Below are 23,168 nucleotides of genomic sequence, written 5' to 3'. Positions count from 1 at the left end.
CTGTCCGTGAGTATAGTCTTGTTAGTTCCAAGCAGAATATCATACAGAATTTTACAACTCTAAAATAATTGATTAATTGGCCATGTAAAAATTTTGTAAAACACAAAAGGAACAAATTCAATTATAAACAAGGTTACAAAGACAGTTTGTGTGGAAACACGAGCTCAAAATCGGCCCCCGAAGTGGACCCAGGTAAAAAATGCAGGTTTAAAATTTTCAGAAAGAATATCGGAGACCGTGCAGTGGTGGTAGCTCATTCACTTCAATAATAGGAAATACTACTTATTAATTGTTGTTTTAAATTATGTTCTACTTATATCCATACTAAATAATTTTTTTCTCCTTAAAGAAGTAAATATTTTTTTATAAATGTATGTAAATAATATGATAGAAATTACTTACTTTAGTAATGCAATTAAAAAAAAAAATAGAACTTCTAAAACCTTCTGCATAAATGTGTTAAAAATATGTTAATTAGTTGCTTCCTTTACTAGATAGTCTCCCGTGTTGTTTTTTTACTATTAATAGTGAATAGTTATAGATTTAAAAAAAAAGTGTACTTTTTATGAAAAAACTGCAGGCATAAATGATTTCAAAAATTAAAATTCATTTTCAGAAAAGAAAAAGGTTACAAAGACAGTTTGTGTGGAAACACGAACTCACAATCGGCCCCCGAAGTGGTCCATCCAGGCAGGAAAAAGGCAGGTTTCAATATTTTCTGAAAGAATATCAGATTGAAATTCTATCAAATGCAAATGACAGAGAAGAATGGAGAAATTAAGGTTGACAGATCTTGTGTGGTTCCCCAACGGTCCAGCAGACCAAGGGATATGTGGAAGTGCAGATGAAGTTCGATTTTGACCTGTCCTAAATGATGTCATATAATGATTATCTAATTGATCTCATTGTTTTGTAAAAGGTCAATTTCTTATTCAAAGCCTTAAAATGTGTAAATGTAGTAGTTAGCATGACATAACTTAGCAATACAAATATAATTATATATATATATATATATAGATAGATAGATCATAGACATAAATTACATCTCTATCTTAGTTTATTTAGATCTATATATTAAAATCTAAAATAAAAGATATAGCCTGTATGAATGCGATGGTAATAATATAGATCTAGAGCTACATATTATAGGTGGGATTAGTAGATTTATGTTAATAAATTAAGTGGAATAGATCTATTGTTCTAGAATTTTAGAATCTACATATTTTTCCGCTACTCGTACAGCACAAAAGCCAAATTACAAAGGCCGTGAAGTCACATCAGTAACAGGTTCTGCGTATACCGTATGCACTGGCGGATCCGGTAAGGGCGATCGCCCCCTCCCCACTCGGCGATTGCATCTACTGGCCTCCCCACTCTAGCTATCTGAGTGGTAGGTGGCGGTCCTATTTTTATGGAAAAATCATAGTTTGTGAACAAAATTTGTTGAATATCTATATAATATAAGCTACATATTGATGTTTTAACTCATTTGTAGATAATGTCGCACAGACACTCTGATCTCAAATTTTATCATTAGTAACTATAAAATGAAACAGGATTGAAGGGTGGGATGGGCGATACATGCAATCGCCTTACGCCCATCGGACAAACCAATACTTTTTTCTTTTTGTATTTTAGTTAAGAAATTACAAAATTTAAACAAAAATTGTCACTAATATAGATCTAGTTTATATATACTATAAATTAAATTCTTGATCAAAGAATTCGTTAATATCAAATGCTATCATTAGCAGAAATAATAAAAAGGATCGAGGATTAACGTTTTCACTCTAACGCCCTCTCCCCTTTGCAGAAGAAAACATGACGTTTTAAAACAGAATAGTCAAATATGGCGACAGAGTTTATGTAATTGCACACGAATTTATCTTACTTATTTTAAGAAAGACTTTGTTTGGAAAATGTAGAATTCATACGAAATGTTTGTATTATAAGAGTAACAATTGATATGAGTTCTGAACCCAAATAGTATTTTCCTAGTCACCTTTCTTCCTACCTTTACTCATACAGATTTTTTTCTTATTGTATAAAAAAAATTAGGAACTATAACTGACAATATATACTTGAATATTAAAAATGCAAAAACATTTTGAGTAGAATCTAAATGGTCCACTTAATTTCTCCACCTACTTCCTAAATTTTTTGTTGAGAGCTTTGAATTATAGTTCTGTAACAAAACAAATTTACAAACATGTCTATTTAACAAAATGTATCACCTACAAATTAACTTCTTTAAAAAATATTTTTTTTTTAATAATTTTTTTTCGGCGACGATCCTCAAAGTCTTAATCTAAATATGTGGGCTATCTTATCTTTACAAGGAACAAATCGGGTGTATTTATAATGTAGTAAGAGCCTGTAAATTCATATTAGAAAATTTTTCAAGTAAAACATTATTCTAAAGGTCCTTTTTTAATAGGATGAATAATGAGCTGCAGATGTCAGGAGAATGCGTTTCTGTAGTGAAGAATGCAATAAAACACTTTAGGCGTCGGGCTTCACCCGGACCCCACTAGCTGTCAAGAGAAAGGCTTCAACATGGCTATTTTTTTTTATTTTTTTCTTTTTGAATAATTTTCTTTCGGCAGCGATCCTCAAAGCCTTAATCTAAAAATGTAGGGTATCTTACCTTTTCTAGGAACAAATTGGTTGGTTATTCGATTGCAAATTGGTTGTATTTGCAATGTAGTAAGGGCCTGTAAATTCTTATTAAAATATTTTTCAAGTAAAACATTTTTCAAAGGGTCCTTTTTTAACAGGATGTATATGTAAGGAGAATGCGTTTCTGCAGTGAAGAATGCAAGAAAACGCTTTATGCGTAGAGGCTTCGCCGAAGGCTTAGAAACACTGCCATATTTTAAAGTTCTCATAAATATGCTGTACGCGCGTTAATACTTAGGGTTAGGGTTAGGGTTTTGGAAAAAAATCGCCCCCCTCTCCACTTCAAAGTTCTGGATCCGCTAGTGATCGTATGCGTAGTCATATCACCACATGGGCATATGTGATTCGTGAAACATTTAAATAAATAATAAACACTGCACTCATCATTAATCTTCGGAATCAATGACATTGTCATTTAGTAGACTCTATATCTAGATATACACTTCAGATCGAATCCAGATTAAAAATCTTGATTCCATCTTAAGAACTAGATTGTCGCTAGTCTAGATCTAGCTCTATCTGACTATCTATAACCTAACCCTATCTATCTGACTAAAGTTTATAATTATTAGATCTAATAGGCATACAATCTAGCTTATTATATACAGAGTCTATATCTAAATCTTGAAAAAGTATATAGCTAGTCTAGATCAGACTCAGTAGATCTACTATCTTTACAATATTGAATATACTTCTACTTATAGATCTACTTTTACTATTCTAGTACATCTACACTGATTCTATAGTCGAATATATATGATTATATAGATTACATATTCTAACTAGATTTGATAGATCTATGACTTGTATGACAGTGCCCATGGCATGTGTGAGATCAATTTTTCAAAGCAACTATAATTAATGGACTTCATCTAAAACAACCAAGTTCATTCATACATTCACATGCGATTTTTTAAAAATATATTCAGAAGCTTAGCATTATTTTGGACCAATGTTTCACAACCGCTGATAGGAGAAATCATGTTTAAACATCTGGAGAAATCACGACCCCTTAACTCAAGAAAACATTAGGAAACTAGAACAGATACAAAATAGACATGAGATTCATAACAAACGAATATGCACAAATGATTACATTAACACCTTTTAAAACACATTTTAAAAAAATTATTACATTTTTTTTAAATCGCTGCTTTTTTTTTTTACATTTTGTGTGTGTGTCAAATTGTGTATCGAAAAAAAATGCCGGGTACTTGAAATAAGCTGGTCCTAAAAAATAATTAGACAGATCTTGGGTAAAAGTCTCATCAAATAAAGTACTGTAAATGTGTAGTTTCACACGCTTGTATCAGGTCTTTTCTTTAAATAGCCTCTATCGGGTTTGATCCCAAAGTCCAGTATTTTTGTGAAGAATTTTTTTCAGGTACGCTGAAATTCACAGCCTAATAATGTCAGTTTAATTTTTAAAAAAAGAACTGAAAATGCAAAAGATTTATAAGGAAAAAGGTACTTCTGGTCCACTTTACTAATTTTAGTTTTAATCAAAGAAGCGAAACGCCGTCGCGCAATATTGATTCATGTGTTCTTATCGACAACGAATAATTGTGCAAAATTTCAGGAGGGGAGAAAATGACTACAAGATTTTGACCAGATTGACAAAGTGAGTTTCTATAAGCTTTTTAAAGATTATTTTTTATATATCTGATTTTTTACTTTCAAACTCTTCAAGGGTTCAAGGATGTGGTTGAACACTAGACGGGTATGTTTAAAAACGACTCTAACGATTAGAAATTTAACAGATTGTGTACCTATATCTTTGAGGAACAAATTAAAATTATAACCTAGTCAAAAACTTTTGTTTGACCTGTATAATTTTTCAAAATCTAATTATCTTTTATTTAAATTTTGCTTACGCCTTGTTATTTTAAACATGCATAAACAGGAATGTGCATTAGTATTTAGTAATGAATTGTATAAATAGAACTACATGAGCTCCGACTTATGCACAAATGAGTTGGACTTCAATTGAAGAGCTTCATTGTACAAGATCATTGGAAAGGCTGATTGAAATATTACGGCACTAGCATTACACACCGGCTACTCCCATTGATTTATTCACAGGTTCTATATCGCTTATTTAATAAGGAACTGCCTTTCCTTTTTAACTTCTAATAAGCGGGTCGTACCTCAACAATCCCACTATTTTGAGCTCTTTATATCTAGTATCTGCTACACTGAATTAAAACGGCCAGATCTCTTTCCTTCTCTCTGTATATACATCTTACTCTCCTTTTCCCTGAAACCCCCTGTTTATTGTTTTTTTTAATCCTTTTTCGTAGTTATGCTCTCCGACAAAGACTTTTGACTTGAATTAAAACGGCCAGTTTTATGACTCTTACCCCTCGAGACACACACATACACATACACACACGAGAGTATCTTGACCACAACACATATTTTATATGTATAAAACTTTTTTCTTCGGCTTCTCAATTTAATATAGAAATGTTTTAAGATACTCTTTGTTTCCTTTCTCCATGGACTCCACCTACCCACCTCCACAGTATGCGGCACTTTGTTTTAATAGAATGACACCCCTTAACTTTTTATTTAGTATGCTCGAATGGATCAATTTTAACAATTTAACAATTTTATTTGTTTTGCCATATAGCCCATAAAGCACCATTACCTTTTGTCACGGATGAATGTGTGTATGTATGTATAATCTATTTTTACAATCTGCGCGAATGACAGGAAGTGTGTTGGTTGTTAGACAGAGTCCAGCTTGTGTGTGGTATGCAGTAAAGCTGATTAAAAGTTTATGTGTTTGATCTAGTGGTTTAATTGTTTTATTTCGTTAACTAGAACTGAACTAGGGACACCTAGACGTATCGAGACCTAAGGTAGATTCTATCGAGTTATAAGTATAAATAGAATAGGAAAGCTGTGACACCTTTTTTTAGTTTTGCATCTTTCACTAATAAGGAGAGCAATGTAAGGTACTAGACACCGCTAAGAACTCTTGATACATACAAAAGTGAATGGCTCAGTGAGTATGTTAAGAGTTGTCTGTCTGTCTGTACATTTTTGTGTTCCTTTTCATTTCTCCCATACCCAATGTCGGATCAAGTAGAAATTTTGTACTACTATTTCTTGTACCTCTAAAAATAATAATCAATTAAAAAAAAACAAAAAAAAACATTAGTTTATTAATTATTGGTAATAAATGTGTGCTAATGTATCGAACAATGGAAAGAAAGTGTTTTGGCTTGAGAAGGTTTAGCCTCCCCCCCCCCCGAGATCGAATTAAATACATTTAAAAGCAATGATTGGAATCTTAACCCAGATACCCACTTTTGTTCTGAATCAGTTCTCCCTTCCCTTATTAACTAGTTCCTATAAGTGATAGGATCATAGCATTGAAATCTAAAGACAGGAAATAGTGCTACACAAAAAGGGTTAAAACATTGGTACAATAATTCTAATCGAATTAATTTATTATCGTTAGTGTAGACCTATCATATGTTTAATTACACGACAGGTTTAACTAATTGATACAGTTTATCTAAAATTAGATGTATCTCTTTTAAAGACCTAGAAGCAAACACTTACATTTACGTAATAGACCTAGAACAAAACATTCACACATTTATTGTTGATAACTATCTCCAGACATTGATCCAAGACTGCCTTCATTAGATGTTAATAATATTTCAAGCTAGCAACCTCTATATACAGCTGGTTTTCATCAATTATTCACGTGACTCGCTCTCCTCTGATTCTGTAAGATAACATTTAATGATGGAATCTTGGAACCATGCAATGAGTTTGAGAAATATCGATCGTGAATTGTTTAGAGTTTTTGATATTGTTTGTTTTGTCAAATGTTTTCCATGTTCCATCAGAGATGAAGATAATTTACTTCCTAGTCCAAAACTCCCGCAGGACGACGGGGGATGGGAGTGGGAGGGTTTAAACCCGGGACCATCGATAAATCCGAATGACTGTCCAGCGCGCAAACCGCACGACCAGGCAGCCATCCTTCATATTGAGTCTATTCAACGGCTTTGTCCTGTGCGTGTAGTTTTCTATAAGAATATTAAATACTTATGGCACAAACACAAAACTCACTAAAAGTTGATATTTTTATACCTTCAACGCAAAATGTATCTTTTATCTATATAAAAATACACCTGCATATTTGAATTGGATTCTAGACATACATATCTGCATCAGATTTCGCTACTGAATTGTAATCTATAAACAAGAATGTTTAACCCTTCAAACTCTACGTTTAAACTCATTGGTTCAACTGTCTCTGAATGAGGTCCAATTAATGATTCTATCTCTTTATCTAGTTAGGAAATAAGAAATGTACAAGTTCAATTTTCGAAGACATAGAGCTACAGTAAATAGATGCAGATGCACTTAAGTTTTCTAGACTCACTCAATCTATAAGCCTTGTTTACATTCATTATTTTCATCCCGTGGTGTAGAAGGACATTTCTTTCCGTTAAGTAAACGATTCTTTACAGAATCCATTTTTATTACAATTGGGATTTTTTAAATCTATTTTTTTAGGGGGAAAAAAGTATTTTTAGCAACATTAAAAGTGCTTCATAATGTTTAGATGATAGAGTATAAATGTTGCAACATCATAATTAATGAACAAAGCTGTTCTTTTGTATTGGTGCTATCAGTGGTGTTTGCAAGTTCTATATAATATTTTTAAAAAGCAAAGAAATATCTTAACTCGTTTCAGTTTTTATTATAATTAATTTCTATAATATCTACTATACATCTCTCTCTTTCTCTGTTTCTCTATCTATCTATCTATCTAATCTATCTATCTATTTATTATATATGTATCTATCTATCTATATATCTACCTATATATCTACCTATCTATCTACCTATCTATCTACCTACCTATCCATCTACCTATATATCTACCTACCTATCTATCTACCTATCTATCTACCTACCTATCTATCGATCTATCTAATCTATCTACCTATCTATATATCTATCTACCTATCTATCTACCTATATATGTATTAATCAATCTATCTATCTATCTATCTATCTATCTATCTATCTATCTATCTATCTATCTATTCATCTACCTATGTATCTATCTACCTATCAATCTATGTTGTCATCTACCACATTATGAGTAACTAAGATTAGCAGATGGACTCGACATCAAAATCAAAGGTTTTATTTTATTTTATATTTTACTCGCGACCCGCTGGTCTTTATTTGCGTATTACTGTCGATATTGTCACTGAGAGTGTTTTAAAAACATTTAAACGAAATAATAATGTAATAAATAAAGCTAATGTGTAAATATAAAAATAGTATGAATGAAGCCATCAAATCAAAATAGCTAATCTACTTAAATCCATTTTTTTCAAATTAAAACATTTGCTTGTAGAGTTCAATAAGAGTTTTACACCTAGGCCTAGGAATAGACTCAGTAGAGAGATGTGTTAATGTGTTACCATTAGGTAATATCTAATGAAAGAATGTGCATCGGGATACTTAAATTCGCAGATATAAATAACGAATTAATCTAACTAATACTTTTGAAACACAAATTTGAAGGTTAATTTTATTAAATAATGAAATCAATAGACTATATTTTGTATTTTCATGTGTCAAAGTTAAAAAAAACTTTATGCGCAAAGTGTAGTTCTTAAAATTAGATCTAGATCTAAATCCTTTCGATCTTTTCTCATGTCAACATTGTAAACATGGCCTAGATCCATAAAATACTATAGTTGTAATAGAGTTGGTCTTTTTTTTTTTTTTGAGGGTCTTAAGTTTGTTTTAGGGCCACAATACATACACTACGGTCTAAGTTGGTATCCAAGGAATATTTCTGCCAAGTTTTATCAAGATTGGTCAAGCGGTTTTTATTTCTATACGGGGACATACATACATACATACATACATACATACGCCAAACATTCTGCTTTATATAATAGATTTATATAGAATTAAATTGTATTATGTTTATATGTCTTACACGAAATTGTGAGTACGTTTTATTTCCTTTGAAAAACTTTTTTAAACGAAAGAATGTCACAAGAATACTAATAATGACAAAGTTTTGTGATTAACAAGATAAACATTTTAAAAATATATTGAAAAAAGGCAATACATCAAATATTAAACTTCAAATATAATAAAATAATTTTAAAAAATTTTGATTTTGATCTGATTATCAAAGTAGACATAGAAGACTCTTTTTATTTCTTTCAAATCCTTTTGCTTTCGCACAGAACATAAACAACAAACAATGACGTAATATCATATAATATTAGCACACGTATGGCCAATGAGTTAGTAAGTCTTTTTTCAACGGTATACATTAATTGTTAGATTTCTAGAAAAATCGTTAGAGCCATTGTTTAGATCAGCTGACCAGGTTTCTGCTGGTTCCCTGAAGATCTGGCTTGAACAGAGGTATTGCAAAAAAACAACAACAAAGTTGTACTGTTTAGTAGTGCTAATTAAAAAGTATAATCCTCTTAATTAAATTTAAAAGTAAAGTTCTTCTTTCAGACCTTGCGATCTATAGGGCATATAATGTTAAGGTCATCTATTTCTTTAGCCTATAGTTAACCAGCAGGGTGTTATGTGGCCAGCACAACGACAAACCACATTTACTTTCCCCCACTAATGTTAAGTAGGCTACCCAATAGATTTTGGTTGACTCAGAGGTGCCCTAAAAATCCCGAAATTCAAAATCAAAGTCTTCACCGAGATTTGAACCCTTGACCACTCAGCTACTGCGTCCTCTAATTAAATATAGATTTAGGTTTAAAATATATAGAGATGTAATAAGATATAGCTAATACCCAATGCAAGGCTTTAATAAGCTAGTAAGACGTATGAGCTGACGAAATATATTAAGACTAGCATACTACATCAATATTGTGAACATGTCAACGATGTCACCACTATAGATATCATTAAACACTGCTGTGTTTTTGGAAATAATTTAAACATAATTTTTTGTGGTACAATTCAATTTTTGAGAGGGGGGTCACACAATGCTTTTTATTTTTAGAAGGTGCTCGAAGTTGTAAAACGTTGGAAATTGGAAACTGCTTAGCATGTGTTGATTCTCTAAGAGCTGTGTCCCTTGAGTATGCATACTTTATCTTGTTGGTATCAGTTTCTTCTCTTCCTGGACTTTCTCAGTCACATCCATAAGTTCTTAGTCAACCCATACTGAATGTAACTGACTGGTGCGGGGTTTCGTCATAACTTTAAACACATCCATTCTTTTGAGTTGCATAGGTCATCAAATGTATCCAGAAATAGGCGGCATGTCACGTCCTAAATCTTTATAAACAGAGAACAAAAATACAAATATCAATTTTTATATTCCTTCAAATAACAAACAGAAACTCTTTCAAAAATCACTTTACATAAGAGTCTAATTGAATGTTTAACCCTTTAACAGTACGTTCTAACGTATTGGTTTAACTGTCTCTGGATGAGGTCAAATTAATGATTCCAAGTTCTTTATTTTAACTCAATCAATATTTATGAACTAATAAATTTCAATTTTTTTTAGAAGACATTGCTACAGTAGACATGATCCTTCTGTTGCTGCAGTGAACATAATGAAAAGTATACATTTATAAATATATAATAGCGTGACTAATAACATTACCATCAAATGTTTAAAATAGCTTCATTGCCATGAATAAGTTATAAATGTAATACATTTGAAACACTTTGTTGTCATATATACTTGATATAATTACTGCAATGAATACGGCAAGAATAATGATGGTAATTATTACAAGCCAATGATAGGAATTAATCACTGCAGAGTTTGTATTTTTAAACTTACGATATTTAACAGTTACACATTCTTTAAGTTAATCTACTTATTTTGGGCAGTTAATTCAACACAATAACAATTTAAATTAATCAATTACGAATAGCAATCTATGTAAGGGAGATAAATGGGAAAAATAAACTTTTTTTTTTCAAAGTTGCGTTCCTTTTTATTTTAAAGCTTTGGTTATAGCGCAAGGCAGCGGAGGTTTGAATTCAAAGTTTTCTTTTTTCCAGCCAAGGTAAACGAGCCCCTTCCTGTCCGAAGCTTACTGGTTTAGGCGTTAGTTTCTCGCCTTGGCCTTTTTTCGAGAAGGCCAGGAGTTTGACAGGACAAGAAAAGATGCTTACAGTGACAGGTTACTTCTTATACATCTGTTATAACCCTATACCCATCAATCACAATGATGTAACTGTGGTGTTACTTCTTATACATCTGTTATAACCCTATACCCATGAATCACTATGATGTAACTGTTGTGTTGCCTATACAAATCTATAGCACTAACAGGAGCTAACTACAAACAATTTTAGTTTTTTACCTGAATTTTTAAATTATGCCATACGTCGCCATTCCCAACAGTACAATGATCAATGAAGCTCTGGCCAAGAGTTCTGCAGACGACACTCCATCTGTTAATGTAACATTTATTTTGTAAATGCATTGCTACTGTCTATCTAAGACACTATAGTAAAGTGTCCATCTAATAATATAAGTTGTAATGTAGCCAAGTATGAACCACTTAGCCATTACGGATTAATGCAAATATTATTAAAAGTTGAATTTATTTTAGGCGAGCAGTTTACCCAGTAGTTTGTACATTACTGTCTTGTTATTGGCAGCTCTGTGACGAGTGAGTAGTTAGATCTAGTAACTCTCAGGGGCAGGTATGGTAAGATTGAATGTGTTATTTCTTTGTTGATATTTTAGTATGAAAGATTTATATTACTTTGTTTCTATCCCCAGGCATGAAGTAAACAGTATACATGAGATGTTTTTGAACGAGAGTCTTCCTTGTATGAGAGAGAGAGAAGTTAGTACTCACTTGTATCCTTGGCTGGTGTTTGTGTTAGTTGTAATAATAGTAGGAGAGGACGAATGTTTGTTTGCTATTACTGAGTGTTATCTAAATAACTTGTGATTTGATGAGTGATAAAGTTTTTCTGGATTCTTTTAGAAATATACTTGTTATCTATAAGTGTTTACTATAGATCTGCAGTAATCGTTCGTAAGTAACCCCTAATGAGCCAAGAAACGAACCTGACAGTAACCTAACAATAATAAGAATTTTTAATTGTAGAATAAAATCTTGTGGACTTACACTACGAATTGTTTGGACTTTAGTTCAGGATGGAAAGATTTTACAGATTGTTCGCCGCTAATGGAGTGATACAGTGATGTGACGATATCTGTATAAGTGCTAAATGTGATGATGACTTGATGTTACGATGAGATTGTGTTGATCAGATCATCAGACATGGCGTATATGATGGTATAATCTAGTACTGTGTGTCGCTAATGGAGTGATAGAATGATGTGACGATATCTACATGAGAGCTAGACGTGATGTTGTCTTGATGTTACGATGAGACGGCGATGATCAGACAAGGCTTTTTTTAATAAAGATTTCTCCTTTTAAACGAATTACTGAACGCTCAAAAAATATCCTGATAAAGGAGATACAATTGTAAACTATTTATTTAAAAAACTGAGATCCTCCAATAATAAATGCAAAGCATTAATTCTGGAACTAGGAATCACTTGAATAGACACTTTCTACGTCTTTCCTTATTCGGAAACAACCAATCAGCTCTCACGCCCACTGAACTTCTCCACCGCTCCTTTTATGGTCTGGAATGAACTTACCGACTTGACCTTATGATGCAAACATTCAACCGATGAAAGCATTACTAATTTGTTATTCTAAATGGCTTTGCGCTGCAGGAATACAACCTAAAAATAAACTTAATGCAACAGCTGCTTTATGTCACGTGACTAGTAAGTACTATAAATTAAATTAATTTTACTTAGACTTAGGTGTTTTAGACTTTACTTCGTGGATAAAGATTTAGGCCTACGTCCTACTGCACACCTCCTACTGAACAGCATCGTCGATAGATTATCAAGTCTAAACAGGTTTTATAATTGAGACCAAAATGTTAGAACTAGTGGGACTATGGATGTTATGTGATTAATGATTGAGTACTAACCCATTTTAAAAGCCATGCGTCCTAGGTATTCCTTAATTACTTACCAAGAGTTACACTGCATGCACAAGCGCGACGTTCGCCACAGATCTGATACTCCAGTGTAAATTGTTTGGAGGCTGCATCACTGCTGTCCAAAGTTATGTTAATGCAACCCTCTCCTACCCCGAGTAGACGACCTCTGTTGTAAAGCCAGACCTTACAAGGCGATGGGGCGAGCTCACAGCACGCTCTAATGGCTGGTTCGGTTTCTTTCACGTGAAAGTGACAAGTCTGGTCTCTTACAATTTTATCGTTTACAATAATGTGTGACCTAGACAAATCTAAAGAAATTCAATAATCTACAATAAATACTGTATAATAACTAATATAAAAATGGAAGAATAAACAACACTATTGTCTATGGTTGTAGGGTATGTATGTGTTTAGACTAAGACTAATATATTCTCTACGTTGCCCAACCATGCAGGACACCAGGCACGCACGCCGACTCTCTAACCCTCCTCCCGCCAGCACCCGCGCCTTCTTCACTCTCCAGGCATTTGCACACAGTCGCTTGACCAGACCCACCCCATTTGGACAAAAGTGTCTTTCAGGAAGTGTTCTTCTGTCACTAAATAGCGGCGTGTGCTACTCCGCGGATTTGTTCGTTTAATATAATCTACACTAGGGTGGCGAGATGGGATCTAAATTTGAAAATCTCACCTGGCACCCACTTCATGCCCCCCCACCCAAAATAAGTGTCCAAAATTTGGTTTTATATTAAATACTAGACATATGTTACCCGCGACCCGCGGGTCTTTATTTGCGCATTACTTTCGATATAGTCACTGAGAGTGTTTTGTAAACAATTAAACGAAATAATAATGTAATAAGTAAAGCGAATGTGTCAATGTAAAAATAGTGTGAATGAAGCTATCAAATCAAAATAGCTAATAGGCTTGAATCCATTTTTTTTTTCAAATTAAAACATTTGCTTGTAGGCCTACATATATTTGATTAAAATTTGAGATGAATAGACTAAATTTTGTATGTTCATGTGTATAAAGTATAAAGTAGATCTTGAGGTAGACGTAGATCTAAATCTACACTAATCTAGAGTTAAACATTGGCTTTTATAGAGTTCATTCTGTGCTGTGCATGCATGACCTTTTTTCATGAATGAATATAGGCCTATCTCAACACGGCTACGCAGCTTTAGCGAACAGCGAACGAATGTATTAAAATGCTTTAGAAAAACAAATTTGAATGTTAATTTGATTAAAATATGAAATGAATGGACAATAATTAGTATGTTTATGTGTTAAAGCATAAAACTATCTTTGCGAAAAGAAGTTTTATCATCTTAGAGTTCAATAAGAGTTTTAGACCTAGGCCTAGGAATAGACTCAGTAGAGAGATGTGTTAATGTGTAACCATTAGGTAATGTCTAATGAAATAATGTTCGCCAGGAAATCTGTAGTCACAGATATCAGGAACTAATTTATGTAAAAAATGCTTTTGGGTAATCTAGTGGATTGGATTTAGATGTATGTTAAACGTAGCTAATGATCCTTTCACGTTATTTCTCTTTCGCTACGAAAATAAAATTAGTTTTGAGAAAATGGGTTTACCCGAAGTCGATACATTCTTATCTATTAAAAACGAAAAGAGCGATAGCTTTGTTAAATGAATGGGATTATAAAGTGAAAAATTAAACGAAATAATGTTTAGTACGCGATTCATGAATGAATATAGATCTAGGCCTATCTCAACTCGGCTTCGCAGCTTTCGTAGGCGAATGTAGCTTTAGAAAACCAAATTTGAATGTTTATTTGATCAAAATATGAAATGAATGGACTTTAATTAATATGTTTATGTGTTAAAGTATAAAACTATCTGTGCGAAGAGAAGTTTTATCATCTTAGAGTTGAATTAGAGTTTTAGATCTAGGGATGGGATTATAAAGTAAACAATTAAACGAATTAATTTTTAGTACGCGATTCATTACGGTATTGTCTAATGAAAGAATGTTCGTCAGGAAATCTGTAGTCACAGATATAAGGAACTAATTAATGTAAAAAATGCTTTTGAAACACAAAATTGAAGGTTAATTTTATTATATAATGAAATCAATGGATCTTCTTTTGTATTTTCATGTGTCAAAGTAAAAAACTATCTGCGCAAAGTGTATTTCTTAAAATTAGATCTAGGTCTAAATCCTTTCTATCTTTTCTCATGTCAACATTGTAGACATGGCCTAGATCCATAAAATACTATAGCTGTAATAGAGTCGGACAACTTTATTTTTTTTTTAGGGTCTTAAGTTTGTTTTAGGGCTACAAAACATACACTACGGTCTAAGTTGGTACCCAAGGAACATTCCTGCCTAGTTTTATCAAGATTGGCCAAGCGGTTTTGATGTCTATAAGTAACATACATACATACATACATACCCCTCACATTCTACTTTATAATATAGAGAAGAAGATTACGCCACTATCTCATGTCATGATGTCGAGTGTCAAAATGCACGAGCCCCTAAAAAGGTCAGGCCCCAAATACCTAAAACACACACACGCACACACACAAACACACACACACACACACACACACATATATATATATATATATATATATATATATATATATATATATATATATATATATATATATACTAGACATATGTTACCCGCGACCCGCGGGTCTTTATTTGCGCATTACTTTCGATATAGTCACTGAGAGTGTTTTGTAAGCAATTAAACGAAATAATAATGTAATAGGTAAAGCGAATGTGTCAATGTAAAAATAGTGTGAATAATGCTATCAAATCAAAATAGCTAATAGGCTTAAATCCATTTTTATTTAAATTAAAACATTTGCTTTTGAATAATCTAGTGGATTGGATTTAAATGTATGTTAAACGTAGCTAATGATCCTTTCACGTTATTTCAGTTTCGCTACGAAAATAAAATTAGTTTTGCGAAAATGGTTTACCCAAAGTCGATACATTCTTATCTATTAAAAACGAAAAGAGCGATAGCTTTGTTAAATAAATGGTATTATAAAGTGAACAATTAAACGAAATAATTTTTAGTACGCGATTCATGAATGAATATAGATCTAGGCCTATCTCAACTCGGCTTCGCAGCTTTCGTAAACGAATGTAACTTTAGAAAACCAATTTTGAATGTTTATTTGATCAAAATATGAAATGAATGGACTTTAATTAATATATTTATGTGTTAAAGTATAAAACTATCTGTGCGAAGAGAAGTTTTATCATCTTAGAGTTGGATTAGAGTTTTAGATCTAGGGATGGTATTATAAAGTGAACAATTAAACGAAATAATTTTTAGTACGCGATTCATGAATGAATATAGATTTAGGCCTTTAACTCGGCTTCGCAGCTTTCGTAAGCGAATGTAGCTTTAGAAAACCAAATTTTAATGTTTATTTGATCAAAATATGAAATGAATGGACTTTAATTAATATGTTTATGTGTTAAAGTATAAAACTATCTGTGCGAAGAGAAGTTTTATCATCTTAGAGTTGGATTAGAGTTTTAGATCTAGGGATGGGATTATAAAGTAAACAATTAAACGAATTAATTTTTAGTACGCGATTCATTACGGTATTGTCTAATGAAAGAATGTTCGTCAGGAAATCTGTAATCACAGATATAAGGAACTAATTAATGTAAAAAATGCTTTTGAAACACAAAATTGAAGATTAATTTTATTATATAATGAAATCAATGGATCTTCTTTTGTCTTTTCATGTGTCAAAGTAAAAAACTATCTGCGCAAAGTGTATTTCTTAAAATTAGATCTAGGTCTAAATCCTTTCTATCTTTTCTTATGTCAACATTGTAGACATGGCCTAGATCCATAAAATACTATAGCTGTAATAGAGTCGGACAACTTTATTTTTTTTGAGGGTCTTACATTTGTTTTAGGGCTACAATACATTCACTAAGGTCTAAGTTGGTACCCAAGGAACATTCCTGCCTAGTTTTATCAAGATTGGTCAAGCGGTTTTGATGTCTATAAGTAACATACATACATACATACATACATACATACATACCCCTCACATTCTACTTTATAATATAGATATATATATATTGTAACGTTTCTCACTATTTAAGCACTCCACACAACACCACCAGCTCAAAGATCTTGACAACTCGGTGCTCTAAAGTAACGTAACACTTTAGTGTCCTATAAATCACAGCCACTACTGTACAATTGTCAGAACGTAAAAAAAAGACTACAACTGTTTCTCCATTAACAATTAGTGAGTGAGGTTTTCGACTCTAATACAGATTGTTACGTTACTAACCAAAAATTTGTGGCAGTAATCTTGTTTCTGTTTCTTTGTGTTGTGACAAAATGCTGGTCAAACTGCCTTGAAATCGAGCATTGCTGTATGCTTGAAGTGCAGGTAAAAGGCAGACTATGTTGTAGACTTCATTGTGACTACTCTCACAATAACATACCTCGTGGTGTTGTTTTCCTTGGCATTCATTTTTTAAGCCCACCATGTATTTCTATAACACAGTGAAAGTTGAGTGATGATGACATTTTAACATTTGGAATTACAAAAATAAACTGTTTTTACTTTGTGTTTGTTTAAAATTGGTTAGCAATGGTATAAGTAAGTTATCACTATTCATCGTCTCGGTGTTGTGGGTGTCTACATTATGCTATGTAGAATTATCATTCTAAGCACTAGCGTTTATTCTGGTTTAGACAATAGTAGAGTTTCCCTTTTAGACATAGTGATCTATTGGGCAGCTGTAGTGAACAAATGTGTTTTGTGGTCAGCACAAAGATTAACGCCCTTTACTTTCCCCCAACAATATCAGGTACCTATTAGTTGTTTACACTCAAGGGTGTCCTAAGAAATCACGACGTCCAAAATTCTAGTTTTCACCGAGATTCTAACCCGATTATTATTCATTGCCGCACCCCCACAGTTCAGACAAGACAATAGTAGTAGTAAATTTAAACAAAATATTAGCGTTGAGTAGAACCAAACTGCTAACTTTTATCAAGTTGCCTTCAATAACATATTAATTTACTTTATTTTTTTTTCACATTTTCGGAATGTTCACTTTTAACAGTAGAAACAGATGAGCTATTATAAACTACCTATTAAAAGTAAGTTTGACTAAAACAATATAGTTTAATTCAGTGATACGCAATACTGTTTTGAAATATAACTTTACAAATATACACGTTAGACTCCAATGGAAATAGTCTTACAATAACTTCAATATTTTATAATCTATGAACTTTTTTTTCTATTACAAAAACAATAATTTAACAAGGTTACAAAGACAGTTGGCGTGGAAACACAAATTCAAAATCGGCACCCGAAGTGGTCCACTCATGCATGTAAAAAAGCAGGTTTCAATATTTTCAGAAAGAATATCAGAATGAAATTCAACAAAGACTAATGACAGAGAAGAATGGAGAAAGAAGGTTGACAGATCTTGTGTGGTGCCTCAGCGGTCCAGCAGACCAAAGGATAGGTGAAAGTGAAGGTGACGTTAGATGTGAACCTGGCCTAACTGATGTGTTATAAGGAGTATATAATTGATCTAATTGTTTTGTAAAGGGCTAATCTCTTATTCCTCAAGAAAAAAATATTTCCGTAAAAAAAAATCCTTTAGTTAAGTGCCCTATCCTAATAGTTCATCTCTGCACTTCACGCGATAATATGAAAAACTACTTATTAATTGTTGTTTTAAATTATGTCCGACTTATATGCATACTAAATAGATTTTTTCTCTTTAAAAAAAGTAAACATTTTTTTTGTGTGTAAAGGTAGTAGTTAGTATGACAGAAATGACTTAACTTAGCAATACAAATGTAAAAAAAAAAAAATTTGACAAAAAATCTAAAACCTTTCTAACGGAAATAGTGCTTGGCGGGGGGGGGGGGAAGATAAAAAATCCTACTCCAACCCCCCCCCCCCGACAGTTTATAGAGAAAGTGTGTAGCTTTAGACATAACATCTATATACATAATTCTCTTCATGGCTCAACAGTTTTGACAGCGAGAAGTAAAGGAAGATCACTCTTTTATTCTGCAAGTCGGACTTGAGTTACCCCAAGAAAAAAGGGGGTGGGGAGAACAAGTACCCGTCACTAAATAGCAGGGCTGGACTTAATTATTGTGGGGCCCTATTCGAAAGGGATTTCGCGGGGCCAACTTTGGGTAGGGATACGGATAATTAAGAGTTTGTATTACAAAAAAAAATTCCTCTTTGCATTTTATTTATTCTTTACTAAGTACAAAATCAAAATTAATAATTTCCGGAGATTTCCAGGACTTTTTCAAATATTTTGCAATTTCCGGAGATCTCCAGAAGCTTCTGGTAAATCACGAGGCCAACGAAATCTATTATAAGTTATAAAATGATTTAATTTATTAATTTACACCTAGAATTAGCGTGGGTCATATGAACGTGCGGGGCCCACTGTGGTCGCATAGGTAGCAGTGGTCTAAGGCCGGCCCTAGTATTTCTTTAATTCATTGTATTTAATTTTATCATAGCAACATTTAACATATACTAAAGTACCTACATAACTATTAGATTTTGTCTTCAACTGGAATTGTGCATATCTTCCCCAGTCAATGGACGCGTTTTGAAAGTTGACTTGACTCCTCAGAGCTATTGTGTCTATGCTCTCTATGATACCAAGAGAACATTGGGACACACTATCTTGCTGATTGTTTTCTACAAGTTCAATTTGTTGACATCTACACAATTCTGCTAATTTAATATTGGAACATATTTTTTTGTAGTCAGAAAAACATTAAATGATATATGAATTATAGTCATTTAATTAATATTTTAAAATGTGGTTTGACGATATTTTTAAACTAGGGCCTACCTAGATCTATCTATCTATCTATCTATCTATCTATCTATCTATTTATCTATCTATCTATCTATCTATCTATCAATCTATCTATCTATCTATCTATCTATCTATCTATCTGTCTGTCTGTCTGTCTGTCTGTCTGTCTGTTTATCTATCTATCTATCTATCTATCTATCTATCTATCTATCTTTCTCTCTCCCTATTTCTCTCTCTCTATATATATAAATATATATTGATTTGTTTACTTACCCAGATAATATACGAGGAAAAGTTGAGTGACCCATAATTTTATGTACATTTTGTACATCCTACTGGTAATCTATAAGCAGCTGAGTGTGACCTTTATGTGCGTTACTTTAACTGTAGGTGTATAGGCCTCCTAATCAATTCTGTAAATTTAAATCAACTGACACAACTTGGAAATTACAATAAAACTATTTTGTAAACCACATTACAAAGAGTTCCTTACAACCTATTATAAACATAAGGAAAATCTGATAACAAAGATTATGGTGTGGTCATAGCAACCAGCCACTGTCCTCTATTTATCAATATAATTGGGACAAGAGACCTATTTGAGGTCAAAGTAAATTTTAAAATATTAAATTTGAAGAGAAAAGGTGCAGGGCTTGTTTCTACTTTAACAATACATAAAAGAAAACTACATTACCCTTACATTATTTGATCACTTTTATTAATGAACAAAAATTGCAAATTTGTTTCCAAAAAAAGTATTTAAAAATGGCTCTATGACGTCTGTTATTGAGATATAAAAAACAGGGAACATGATTGTCCGCTGGGGGTCTGTTTAAGTTTTTTTTACGCCTTCTAAGCTTGTTTTTCTACAAGAGATTTATTTATACATATAAGATCATCTGATTTCTAATAGTAAGAATTGTGATTCGAGTTTAGAAATAAAATAAACTTTTACACTCACTATATCTGTTTGTTTGCATGTGTAAAATGTTAGACATATCTATCACAATAATAGTAGATTTTTCAATTTGGAATGGAAACGTTTGTTCTACATTTTGTTATGTTTACCAACATAAATGTTTCTTTTTTTCTCCCTCTCTTCATCTGAGCACAATTATTCGTTTTCTTGAAATGTTAGCTCAAAATATTGACAAGGACTTTCTGCAAATAGCGGTCTCTGTCGCTGCGTGTTTAAGCGCTTGGCTTCCGAACCTAGGGTACTGGGTTCGAATCTCGGTGAAGACTGGGATTTTGAATTTTGGGATTTTTAGGGTGCCCTAGAGTCTACCCAACTCTAATGGGTGCCTGGCTTAAGTTGGGGAAAGTAAAGTCGGTTGGTCGTTGTGTTGGCCGCATGACACCCTGCTCGTAAACCGTTGGCCAAAGAAACAAATGACCATAACATCATCTGCCCTATAGATCGCAAGGTCTGAATGGGGAACTTTATGACAACTTCATGGGCAATGACACAGATTCTGTCGCTATGTTTGACTATTCTGTTTTAATAGTCACCTTTTTATTTTTTAGAAAAGGAAGGGTGGGGGGCGCTAGAGTGAAAACGATTATATAATGTAAGAGTCCTTCTCAATTTTAGAATTATTGCTAATGATTGCATTTGACAATAGAGAATAGGGGTGGAGTGACACAGTATAAAAATTAAATAAATAAATTATACATTTTATATTAGTGGCACATTGCTTGGGTAAAAAAATTCTTCCGTACAATACAAAAAAAAAAGTTTTGTTATGTCTGGAGAAAGACTATCGCCCCTCCAATGGTCCCACCTCGTACCGACCACAATCTTTCAGTTTATATTTACTTATTATTTCATTTGAGATTAGAGTGTGGTGCGACATAATATAGGCCTACAAAATCGGTTCGAATATCAGTACGTAGCTTATTATCATTATATATATATATATATATATATATATATATATATATATATATATATATATATATATATATATATATATATATATATATATATATATAATATATATATATATATATATATATACAACTAATTTTGTTCACAAACTATGATTTATGCATACAAATAGTACCGCAACCCCCATCTAAATGGCACAGGTGGGTAGGGCATTTGATACATTCGCCCCTTCCCCCTCCCCTTCCCAAAACACCCCAGCGAATCTGCCAACATACCAGACGAGGAGCGACACAAACTAAAAAGTTATTAAATAGATATTCAACTAATTTCGTTCACAAACTATGATTCCTGCATAAAAGTAGGACTGCCCCTCTCCCCACTTAAAGGGTTTGGGTGGGGAGGGCAGTAGATGTTATCCCCCCCCCCTCCCAACTGAATCTGCCAACATACCAGAAAGGGGGGGGGCAACATAATGTAAAGATTGGTTAAAATATCCATAAGCAGCTTATATCATACAGATATGTAACTAAATCTGTTAAAAAGTGTATGAATTCTAGACAAGAAATTGGACCGCTCCCCTAACTCGAGGATAGGGTCAGGGTGATAAGGTCGTGATCGAAGCAATTGCACCTCCCCCCTTACCAAATCGGTCAACATACTAGATGGGAGGGTGAAATAAACTAAAACATTGGTTAAAATATAAATAATTAGTATTATTATCAACACAAGTAAGGATTTCGTTTACAAATTATGTACTAAGACCTTGGACATGCCTCTACAGACTCCCCCCCCCCCCTGGATGCGCCAGGACTTCCAATCAATAACATCTCACAAATATTCAACTAATTAGAACTTAGCACTACCCTCAAATCAAGTTTAAACACGAAGAAAAAAAACATTCCCAGTGTCTCTTCAGCCAAACTGTCTTCAAGCTGTACACCCCCTCCCCCCCCCCTCCCTCCCCAAACTAGACCCAAGATTAAATATCTCTGGAGTATTCAAGCTGTGATTGAGGTGGAGCTATATTTAAACTGAACTTTACTTCCGGGAAGAAATACGTATGGCTTCCTCATATTTATGTTCAATTTAATATCTATGCAAACACCATTCAAGGGATTTTTTTATTATTATTTTAAGCCAGAACAAATTTAATACTTTCCATTGTTAAAAAAAAAAAAAAAGATTTAGAAATTCAGCTCTTTCTACCTCAAACCATAATACACACACACACACACACAAAACAACCAATTAAATGTCTAAATGTAAAGAATTACTTAATTTACATTATTTAACTAGTTTACATGAGTGTTCTGAGCATCAATGTTAAAGATCTATGACTAGATTAAACACAACATTACCTTCCCTCTCTATTACTAGCTGTTTCAAAAGTAAACAAAACTTATGTGACTTATTTTGTAAGCATTTCAAACTAGACTACACAATACTCAAGGTAGGTACACACTGGGTGTAGCTTATAAAGCTTAAACAGGTTGGGGGTACAGTGTTGATATATCTCTATTGGTTTTGTCTGCTAAGGGTTTCCGCTTATCGATCTCAATCAATGCCAGTCATTTGACGCGTGTTTTTATCATGCCATTGTAAACAGAATGGGATTTAAATGTCTTATGTTTGATATGCTAGAAAAAAAATAATTGGGAGATTGTTTAAGAGATTGAAAGAAATCGAGATAAAAATCCGTAACCCTCCGCCGAATCG

At 32.9% G+C, this 23,168-nt stretch overlaps 1 protein-coding gene across 2 annotated transcripts; it reads right to left on the bottom strand.

Moving 5' to 3' along the window:
* Positions 1-8,232: 8,232 nt before the first annotated feature.
* Positions 8,233-22,954, bottom strand: LOC106079013 (uncharacterized). Of its 2 annotated transcripts, none has more exons than XM_056011321.1 (7): positions 22,811-22,954; positions 19,835-19,974; positions 19,283-19,473; positions 17,032-17,239; positions 12,756-13,031; positions 11,043-11,133; positions 8,233-9,996 (listed from the first exon to the last, which is right to left on the bottom strand). In XM_056011321.1, exons 2-6 carry the CDS (start codon positions 19,890-19,892, stop codon positions 11,051-11,053), a joined length of 816 nt encoding a protein of 271 aa, XP_055867296.1. In that variant the 5' UTR covers positions 19,893-19,974; positions 22,811-22,954; the 3' UTR covers positions 8,233-9,996; positions 11,043-11,050. The 2 variants fall into 2 exon arrangements, with proteins under 2 accessions (XP_055867296.1, XP_055867297.1); XM_056011322.1 differs by having other exon boundaries at positions 19,283-19,470.
* Positions 22,955-23,168: the final 214 nt, after the last annotated feature.

This window comes from Biomphalaria glabrata, chromosome 14 (genome assembly GCF_947242115.1).
Source record: "Biomphalaria glabrata chromosome 14, xgBioGlab47.1, whole genome shotgun sequence".
NCBI classification, from domain to species: Eukaryota; Metazoa; Mollusca; class Gastropoda; family Planorbidae; genus Biomphalaria; species Biomphalaria glabrata.
This window is presented reverse-complemented; position numbering and strand designations above follow the sequence as displayed.